The 11,840-nt window shown below is 58.7% G+C and overlaps 1 protein-coding gene across 1 annotated transcript in view; it reads right to left on the minus strand.

Annotated features, from left to right (window-relative positions):
* LOC142474389 (tonsoku-like protein) overlaps positions 1–11,179 on the minus strand; it is a 65,650-nt gene extending 54,471 nt beyond the window's left edge. The window contains exon 1 of the mRNA XM_075580863.1: positions 11,168–11,179. Coding sequence (XP_075436978.1) covers positions 11,168–11,179 — 12 coding nt within the window. The remainder of the gene's footprint in view (positions 1–11,167) is intronic.
* Positions 11,180–11,840: the final 661 nt, after the last annotated feature.

An 11,840-nucleotide genomic window follows, 5' to 3' on the forward strand; every position in this document is an offset into this window, starting at 1 on the left:
ACCCCAGCGCTATACACACCCCTACTATCCGAGCGCGTAACCCCAGCGCTATACTCACCCCTACTATCCGAGCGCGTAACCCCAGCGCTATACTCACCCCTACTATCCGAGCGCGTAACCCCAGCGCTATACACACCCCTACTATCCGAGCGCGTAACCCCAGCGCTATACTCACCCCTACTATCCGAGCGCGTAACCCCAGCGCTATACACACCCCTACTATCCGAGCGCGTAACCCCAGCGCTATACTCACCCCTACTATCCGAGCGCGTAACTCCAGCGCTATACACACGCCTACTATCCGAGCGCGTAACCCCAGCGCTATACACACTCCTACTATCCGAGCGCGTAACCCCAGCGCTATACACACCCCTACTATCCGAGCGCGTAACCCCAGCGCTATACACACCCCTACTATCCGAGCGCGTAACCCCAGCGCTATACACACCCCTACTATCCGAGCGCGTAACCCCAGCGCTATACACACCTCCTACTATCCGAGCGCGTAACCCCAGCGCTATACACACCCCTACTATCCGAGCGCGTAACCCCAGCGCTATACACACCCCTACTATCCGAGCGCGTAACCCCAGCGCTATACACACCCCTACTATCCGAGCGCGTAACCCCAGCGCTATACACACCCCTACTATCCGAGCGCGTAACCCCAGCGCTATACACACCCCTACTATCCGAGCGCGTAACCCCAGCGCTATACACACCCCTACTATCCGAGCGCGTAACCCCAGCGCTATACACACCCCTACTATCCGAGCGCGTAACCCCAGCGCTATACTCACCCCTACTATCCGAGCGCGTAACCCCAGCGCTATACTCACCCCTACTATCCGAGCGCGTAACCCCAGCGCTATACACACCCCTACTATCCGAGCGCGTAACCCCAGCGCTATACACACCCCTACTATCCTGAGCGCGTAACCCCAGCGCTATACACACGCCCTACTATCCGAGCGCGTAACCCCAGCGCTATACACACCTCCTACTATCCGAGCGTGTAACCCCAGCGCTATACTCACCCCTACTATCCGAGCGTGTAACCCCAGCGCTATACTCACCCCTACTATCCGAGCGCGTAACCCCAGCGTTATACACACCCCTACTATCCGAGCGCGTAACCCCAGCGCTATACACACCCCTACTATCCGAGCGCGTAACCCCAGCGCTATACACACCCCGTACTATCCGAGCGCGTAACCCCAGCGCTATACACACCCCTACTATCCGAGCGCGTAACCCCAGCGCTATACACACGCCTACTATCCGAGCGCGTAACCCCAGCGCTATACACACCCCTACTATCCGAGCGCGTAACCCCAGCGTTATACACACCCCTACTATCCGAGCGCGTAACCCCAGCGCTATACACACCCCTACTATCCGAGCGCGTAACCCCAGCGCTATACTCACCCCTACTATCCGAGCGCGTAACCCCAGCGCTATACACACCCCTACTATCCGAGCGCGTAACCCCAGCGCTATACACACCCCTACTATCCGAGCGCGTAACCCCAGCGCTATACTCACCCCTACTATCCGAGCGCGTAACCCCAGCGCTATACACACCCCTACTATCCGAGCGCGTAACCCCAGCGCTATACACACCCGTACTATCCGAGCGCGTAACCCCAGCGCTATACACACCCCTACTATCCGAGCGCGTAACCCCAGCGCTATACACACCCCTACTATCCGAGCGCGTAACCCCAGCGCTATACTCACCCCCTACTATCCGAGCGCGTAACCCCAGCGCTATACACACGCCTACTATCCGAGCGCGTAACCTCCAGCGCTATACACACCTCCTACTATCCGAGCGCGTAACCCCAGCGCTATACTCACCCCTACTATCCGAGCGGCGTAACCCCAGCGCTATACACACCCCTACTATCCGAGCGCGTAACCCCAGCGCTATACACACCCCTACTATCCGAGCGCGTAACCCCAGCGCTATACACACCCCTACTATCCGAGCGCGTAACCCCAGCGCTATACTCACCCCTACTATCCGAGCGCGTAACCCCAGCGCTATACACACCCCTACTATCCAGCGCGTAACCCCAGCGCTATACTCACCCCTACTATCCGAGCGCGTAACCCCAGCGCTATACACACCCCGTACTATCCGAGCGCTGTAACCCCAGCGCTATACACACCCCTACTATCCGAGCGCGTAACCCCAGCGCTATACACATCCCTACTATCCGAGCGTGTAACCCCAGCGCTATACTCACCCCTACTATCCGAGCGCGTAACCCCAGCGCTATACACACCCCTACTATCCGAGCGCGTAACCCCAGCGCTATACACACCCCTACTATCCGAGCGCGTAACCCCAGCGCTATACACACCCCCTACTATCCGAGCGCGTAACCCCAGCGCTATACACACCCCTACTATCCGAGCGCGTAACCCCAGCGCTATACACACCCCTACTATCCGAGCGCGTAACCCCAGCGCTATACACACCCCTACTATCCGAGCGCGTAACCCCAGCGCTATACACACCCCTACTATCCGAGCGCGTAACCCCAGCGCTATACACACCCCTACTATCCGAGCGCGTAACCCCAGCGCTATACTACACCTCCTACTACCCGAGCGCGTAACCCCAGCGCTATACACACCCCTACTATCCGAGCGCGTAACCCCAGCGCTATACACACCTCCTACTATCCGAGCGCGTAACCCCAGCGCTATACACACCCCTACTATCCGAGCGCGTAACCCCAGCGCTATACTCACCCCTACTATCCGAGCGCGTAACCCCAGCGCTATACACACCCCTACTATCCGAGCGCGTAACCCCAGCGCTATACTCACCCCTACTATCCGAGCGCGTAACCCCAGCGCTATACACACCCCTACTATCCGAGCGCGTAACCCCAGCGCTATACACACCCCTACTATCCGAGCGCGTAACCCCAGCGCTATACTCACCCCTACTATCCGAGCGCGTAACCCCAGCGCTATACTCACCCCTACTATCCGAGCGCGTAACCCCAGCGCTATACACACCCCTACTATCCGAGCGCGTAACCCAGCGCTATACTCACCCCTACTATCCGAGCGCGTAACCCCAGCGCTATACACACCCCTACTATCCGAGCGCGTAACCCCAGCGCTATACTCACCCCTACTATCCGAGCGCGTAACCCCAGCGCTATACACACCCCTACTATCCGAGCGCGTAACCCCAGCGCTATACTCACCCCTACTATCCGAGCGCGTAACCCCAGCGCTATACACACCCCTACTATCCGAGCGCGTAACCCCAGCGCTATACTCACCCCTACTATCCGAGCGCGTAACCCCAGCGCTATACACACCCCCTACTATCCGAGCGCGTAACCCCAGCGCTATACACACCCCTACTATCCGAGCGCGTAACCCCAGCGCTATACTCACCCCTACTATCCGAGCGCGTAACCCCAGCGCTATACACACCTCCTACTATCCGAGCGCGTAACCCCAGCGCTATACTCACCCCTACTATCCGAGCGCGTAACCCCAGCGCTATACTCACCCCTACTATCCGAGCGCGTAACCCCAGCGCTATACACACCCCTACTATCCGAGCGCGTAACCCCAGCGCTATACACACCCCTACTATCCGAGCGCGTAACCCCAGCGCTATACACACCCCTACTATCCGAGCGCGTAACCCCAGCGCTATACACACCCCTACTATCCGAGCGCGTAACCCCAGCGCTATACACACCCCTACTATCCGAGCGCGTAACCCCAGCGCTATACTCACCCCTACTATCCGAGCGCGTAACCCCAGCGCTATACTACACCCCTACTATCCGAGCGCGTAACCCCAGCGCTATACACACCCCTACTATCCGAGCGCGTAACCCCAGCGCTATACACACCCCTACTATCCGAGCGCGTAACCCCAGCGCTATACTCACCCCTACTATCCGAGCGCGTAACCCCAGCGCTATACACACCCCTACTATCCGAGCGCGTAACCCCAGCGCTATACTCACCCCTACTATCCGAGCGCGTAACCCCAGCGCTATACACACCCCTACTATCCGAGCGCGTAACCCCAGCGCTATACACACCTCCTACTATCCGAGCGCGTAACCCCAGCGCTATACTCACCCCTACTATCCGAGCGCGTAACCCCAGCGCTATACACACCCCTACTATCCGAGCGCGTAACCCCAGCGCTATACACACCCCTACTATCCGAGCGCGTAACCCCAGCGCTATACACACGCCTACTATCCGAGCGCGTAACCCCAGCGCTATACTCACCCCTACTATCCGAGCGCGTAACCCCAGCGCTATACACACCCCTACTATCCGAGCGCGTAACCCCAGCGCTATACACACCCCTACTATCCGAGCGCGTAACCCCAGCGCTATACTCACCCCTACTATCCGAGCGCGTAACCCCAGCGCTATACACACCCCTACTATCCGAGCGCGTAACCCCAGCGCTATACACACGCCTACTATCCGAGCGCGTAACCCCAGCGCTATACACACCCCTACTATCCGAGCGCGTAACCCCAGCGCTATACTCACCCCTACTATCCGAGCGCGTAACCCCAGCGCTATACACACCCCTACTATCCGAGCGCGTAACCCCAGCGCTATACTCACCCCTACTATCCGAGCGCGTAACCCCAGCGCTATACTCACCCCTACTATCCGAGCGCGTAACCCCAGCGCTATACACACGCCCTACTATCCGAGCGCGTAACCCCAGCGCTATACACACCCCTACTATCCGAGCGCGTAACCCCAGCGCTATACTCACCCCTACTATCCGAGCTCGTAACCCCAGCGCTATACACACCCCTACTATCCGAGCGCGTAACCCCAGCGCTATACACACCCCTACTATCCGAGCGCGTAACCCCAGCGCTATACACACCCCTACTATCCGAGCGCGTAACCCCAGCGCTATACACACCCCTACTATCCGAGCGCGTAACCCCAGCGCTATACACACCCCTACTATCCGAGCGCGTAACCCCAGCGCTATACTCACCCCTACTATCCGAGCGCGTAACCCCAGCGCTATACTCACCCCTACTATCCGAGCGCGTAACCCCAGCGCTATACACACCCCTACTATCCGAGCGCGTAACCCCAGCGCTATACACACCCCTACTATCCGAGCGCGTAACCCCAGCGCTATACACACCCCTACTATCCGAGCGCGTAACCCCAGCGCTATACACACTCCTACTACCGAGCGCGTAACCCCAGCGCTATACACACCCCTACTATCCGAGCGCGTAACCCCAGCGCTATACACACCCCTACTATCCGAGCGCGTAACCCCAGCGCTATACACACCCCTACTATCCGAGCGCGTAACCCCAGCGCTATACACACCCCTACTATCCGAGCGCGTAACCCCAGCGCTATACACACCCCTACTATCCGAGCGCGTAACCCCAGCGCTATACACACCCCTACTATCCGAGCGTGTAACCCCAGCGCTATACACACGCCTACTATCCGAGCGCGTAACCCCAGCGCTATACACACCCCTACTATCCGAGCGCGTAACCCCAGCGCTATACACACGCCCTACTATCCGAGCGCGTAACCCCAGCGCTATACACACCCCTACTATCCGAGCACGTAACCCCAGCGCTATACACACCCCTACTATCCGAGCGCGTAACCCCAGCGCTATACACACCCCTACTATCCGAGCGCGTAACCCCAGCGCTATACACACGCCTACTATCCGAGCGCGTAACCCCAGCGCTATACACACGCCCTACTATCCGAGCGAGTAAACCCAGCGCTATACACACCCCTACTATCCGAGCGCGTAACACCAGCGCTATACACACCCCTACTATCCGAGCGTGTAACCCCAGCGCTATACACACCCCTACTATCCGAGCGCGTAACCCCAGCGCTATACACACGCCCTACTATCCGAGCGCGTAACCCCAGCGCTATACACACCCCTACTATCCGAGCACGTAACCCCAGCACTATACACACCCCTACTATCCGAGCGCGTAACCCCAGCGCTATACACACCCCTACTATCCGAGCGCGTAACCCCAGCGCTATACTCACCTCCTACTATCCGAGCGCGTAACCCCAGCGCTATACACACCCCTACTATCCGAGCGCGTAACCCCAGCGCTATACACACGCCTACTATCCGAGCGCGTAACCCAGCGCTATACACACCCCTACTATCCGAGCGCGTAACCCCAGCGCTATACACACCCCTACTATCCGAGCGCGTAACCCCAGCGCTATACACACGCCTACTATCCGAGCGCGTAACCCCAGCGCTATACACACCCCTACTATCCGAGCGCGTAACCCCAGCGCTATACACACCCCTACTATCCGAGCGCGTAACCCCAGCGCTATACACACCCCTACTATCCGAGCGCGTAACCCCAGCGCTATACACACCCCTACTATCCGAGCGCGTAACCCCAGCGCTATACACACCCCTACTATCCGAGCGCGTAACCCCAGCGCTATACACACCCCTACTATCCGAGCGCGTAACCCCAGCGCTATACTCACCCCTACTATCCGAGCGCGTAACCCCAGCGCTATACACACCCCTACTATCCGAGCGCGTAACCCCAGCGCTATGACACACCCCTACTATCCGAGCGCGTAACCCCAGCGCTATACACACCCCTACTATCCGAGCGCGTAACCCCAGCGCTATACACACCCCCTACTATCCGAGCGCGTAACCCCAGCGCTATACACACCCCTACTATCCGAGCGCGTAACCCCAGCGCTATACACACCCCTACTATCCGAGCGCGTAACCCCAGCGCTATACACACCCCTACTATCCGAGCGCGTAACCCCAGCGCTATACACACCCCTACTATCCGAGCGCGTAACCCCAGCGCTATACTCACCCCTACTATCCGAGCGCGTAACCCCAGCGCTATGAACACCCCTACTATCCGAGCGCGTAACCCCAGCGCTATACACACCCCTACTATCCGAGCGCGTAACCCCAGCGCTATACACACCCCTACTATCCGAGCGCGTAACCCCAGCGCTATACACACCCCTACTATCCGAGCGCTGTAACCCCAGCGCTATACACACCCCTACTATCCGAGCGCGTAACCCCAGCGCTATACACACCCCTACTATCCGAGCGCGTAACCCCAGCGCTATACACACCCCCTACTATCCGAGCGCGTAACCCCAGGCGCTATACTCACCCCTACTATCCGAGCGCGTAACCCCAGCGCTATACACACCCCTACTATCCGAGCGCGTAACCCCAGCGCTATACACACCCCTACTATCCGAGCGCGTAACCCCAGCGCTATACACACCCCCTACTATCCGAGCGCGTAACCCCAGCGCTATACACACCCCTACTATCGAGCGCGTAACCCCAGCGCTATACACACGCCCTACTATCCGAGCGCGTAACCCCAGCGCTATACACACCCCTACTATCCGAGCGCGTAACCCCAGCGCTATACACACCCCTACTATCCGAGCGCGTAACCCCAGCGCTATACACACCGCCTACTATCCGAGCGCGTAACCCCAGCGCTATACACACCCCTACTATCCGAGCGCGTAACCCCAGCGCTATACACACCCCTACTATCCGAGCGCGTACCCCAGCGCTATACACACCTCCTACTATCCGAGCGCGTAACCCCAGCGCTATACACACCCCTACTATCCGAGCGCGTAACCCAGCGCTATACACACCCCTACTATCCGAGCGCGTAACCCCAGCGCTATACACACCCCTACTATCCGAGCGCGTAACCCCAGCGCTATACTCACCCCTACTATCCGAGCGCGTAACCCCAGCGCTATACTCACCCCTACTATCCGAGCGCGTAACCCCAGCGCTATACACACCCCTACTATCCGAGCGCGTAACCCCAGCGCTATACACACCCCTACTATCCGAGCGCGTAACCCCAGCGCTATACACACTCCTACTATCCGAGCGCGTAACCCCAGCGCTATACACACTCCTACTATCCGAGCGCGTAACCCCAGCGCTATACACACCTCCTACTATCCGAGCGTGTAACCCCAGCGCTATACACACCCCTACTATCCGAGCGCGTAACCCCAGCGCTATACACACCCCTACTATCCGAGCGCGTAACCCCAGCGCTATACACACCCCTACTATCCGAGCGCGTAACCCCAGCGCTATACACACCCCTACTATCCGAGCGCGTAACCCCAGCGCTATACTCACCCCTACTATCCGAGCGCGTAACCCCAGCGCTATACACACGCCTACTATCCGAGCGCGTAACCCCAGCGCTATACTCACCCCTACTATCCGAGCGCGTAACCCCAGCGCTATACACACCCCTACTATCCGAGCGCGTAACCCAGCGCTATACACACCCCTACTATCCGAGCGCGTAACCCCAGCGCTATACACACCCCTACTATCCGAGCGTGTAACCCCAGCGCTATACACACCCCTACTATCCGAGCGCGTAACCCCAGCGCTATACACACCCCTACTATCCGAGCGCGTAACCCCAGCGCTATACACACCTCCTACTATCCGAGCGTGTAACCCCAGCGCTATACTCACCCCTACTATCCGAGCGCGTAACCCCAGCGCTATACTCACCCCTACTATCCGAGCGCGTAACCCCAGCGCTATACACACCCCTACTATCCGAGCGCGTAACCCCAGCGCTATACACACCCCTACTATCCGAGCGTGTAACCCCAGCGCTATACACACCCCTACTATCCGAGCGCGTAACCCCAGCGCTATACACACCCCTACTATCCGAGCGCGTAACCCCAGCGCTATACACACCCCTACTATCCGAGCGCGTAACCCCAGCGCTATACACACTCCTACTATCCGAGCGCGTAACCCCAGCGCTATACACACGCCTACTATCCGAGCGCGTAACCCCAGCGCTATACACACCCCTACTATCCGAGCGCGTAACCCCAGCGCTATACACACCCCTACTATCCGAGCGCGTAACCCCCAGCGCTATACACACCCCTACTATCCGAGCGCGTAACCCCAGCGCTATACACACCCCTACTATCCGAGCGCGTAACCCCAGCGCTATACACACCCCTACTATCCGAGCGCGTAACCCCAGCGCTATACACACCCCTACTATCCGAGCGCGTAACCCCAGCGCTATACACACCCCTACTATCCGAGCGCGTAACCCCAGCGCTATACACACCCCTACTATCCGATCGCGTAACCCCAGCGCTATACACACGCCTACTATCCGAGCGCGTAACCCCAGCGCTATACACACGCCTACTATCCGAGCGCGTAACCCCAGCGCTATACTCACCCCTACTATCCGAGCGCGTAACCCCAGCGCTATACACACCCCTACTATCCGAGCGCGTAACTCCAGCGCTATACACACCCCTACTATCCGAGCGCGTAACTCCAGCGCTATACACACCCCTACTATCCGAGCGCGTAACCCCAGCGCTATACACACCCCTACTATCCGAGCGCGTAACCCCCAGCGCTATACACACCCCTACTATCCGAGCGCGTAACCCCAGCGCTATACTCACCCCTACTATCCGAGCGCGTAACCCCAGCGCTATACACACCCCTACTATCCGAGCGCGTAACCCCAGCGCTATACACACCCCTACTATCCGAGCGCGTAACCCCAGCGCTATACACACCCCTACTATCCGAGCGCGTAACCCCAGCGCTATACACACCTCCTACTATCCGAGCACGTAACCCCAGCGCTATACACACCCCTACTATCCGAGCGCGTAACCCCAGCGCTATACACACCCCTACTATCCGAGCGCGTAACCCCAGCGCTATACACACCCCTACTATCCGAGCGCGTAACCCCAGCGCTATACACACCCCTACTATCCGAGCGCGTAACCCCTGCGCTATACACACCCCTACTATCCGAGCGCGTAACCCCAGCGCTATACACACCCCTACTATCCGAGCGCGTAACCCCAGCGCTATACACACCCCTACTATCCGAGCGCGTAACCCCAGCGCTATACACACCCCTACTATCCGAGCGCGTAACCCCAGCGCTATACACACCCCTACTATCCGAGCGCGTAACCCCAGCGCTATACACACCCCTACTATCCGAGCACGTAACCCCAGCGCTATACACACCCCTACTATCCGAGCGCGTAACCCCAGCGCTATACACACCCCTACTATCCGAGCGCGTAACCCCAGCGCTATACACACCCCTACTATCCGAGCGCGTAACCCCAGCGCTATACACACGCCTACTATCCGAGCGCGTAACCCCAGCGCTATACACACCCCTACTATCCGAGCGCGTAACCCCAGCGCTATACACCCCTACTATCCGAGCGCGTAACCCCAGCGCTATACTCACCCCTACTATCCGAGCGCGTAACCCCAGCGCTATACACACCCCTACTATCCGAGCGCGTAACCCCAGCGCTATACACACCCCTACTATCCCAGCGCGTAACCCCAGCGCTATACACACCCCTACTATCCGAGCGCGTAACCCCAGCGCTATGCTCACCCCTACTATCCGAGCGCGTAACCCCAGCGCTATACACACCCCTACTATCCGAGCGCGTAACCCCAGCGCTATACTCACCCCTACTATCCGAGCGCGTAACCCCAGCGCTATACACACCCCTACTATCCGAGCGCGTAACCCCAGCGCTATACACACCCCTACTATCCGAGCGCGTAACCCCAGCGCTATACACACGCCTACTATCCGAGCGCGTAACCCCAGCGCTATACACACCCCTACTATCCGAGCGCGTAACCCCAGCGCTATACACACTCCTACTATCCGAGCGCGTAACCCCAGCGCTATACACACCCCTACTATCCGAGCGCGTAACCCCAGCGCTATACTCACCCCTACTATCCGAGCGCGTAACCCCAGCGCTATACACACCCCTACTATCCGAGCGCGTAACCCCAGCGCTATACTCACCCCTACTATCCGAGCGCGTAACCCCAGCGCTATACACACCCTACTATCCGAGCGCGTAACCCCAGCGCTATACTCACCCCTACTATCCGAGCGCGTAACCCCAGCGCTATACACACCCCTACTATCCGAGCGCGTAGCCCCAGCGCTATACACACGCCTACTATCCGAGCGCGTAACCCCAGCGCTATACACACCCCTACTATCGAGCGCATAACCCCAGCGCTATACACACCCCTACTATCCGAGCGCGTAACCCCAGCGCTATACACACCCCTACTATCCGAGCGCGTAACCCCAGCGCTATACACACCCCTACTATCCGAGCGCGTAACCCCAGCGCTATACTCACCCCTACTATCCGAGCGCGTAACCCCAGCGCTATACACACCCCTACTATCCGAGCGCGTAACCCCAGCGCTATACTCACCCCTACTATCCGAGCGCGTAACCCCAGCGCTATACACACCCCTACTATCCGAGCGCGTAACCCCAGCGCTATACACACCCCTACTATCCGAGCGCGTAACCCCAGCGCTATACTCACCCCTACTATCCGAGCGCGTAACCCAGCGCTATACTCACCCCTACTATCCGAGCGCGTAACCCCAGCGCTATACTCACCCCTACTATCCGAGCGCGTAACCCCAGCGCTATACACACGCCTACTATCCGAGCGCGTAACCCCAGCGCTATACACACCCCTACTATCCGAGCGCGTAACCCCAGCGCTATACACACCCCTACTATCCGAGCGCGTAACCCCAGCGCTATACACACCCCTACTATCCGAGCGCGTAACCCCAGCGCTATACTCACCCCTACTATCCGAGCGCGTAACCCCAGCGCTATACACACCCCTACTATCCGAGCGCG

The sequence above is a fragment of the Ascaphus truei genome, chromosome 2, assembly GCF_040206685.1.
Source record: "Ascaphus truei isolate aAscTru1 chromosome 2, aAscTru1.hap1, whole genome shotgun sequence".
NCBI lineage: Eukaryota > Metazoa > Chordata > Amphibia > Anura > Ascaphidae > Ascaphus > Ascaphus truei.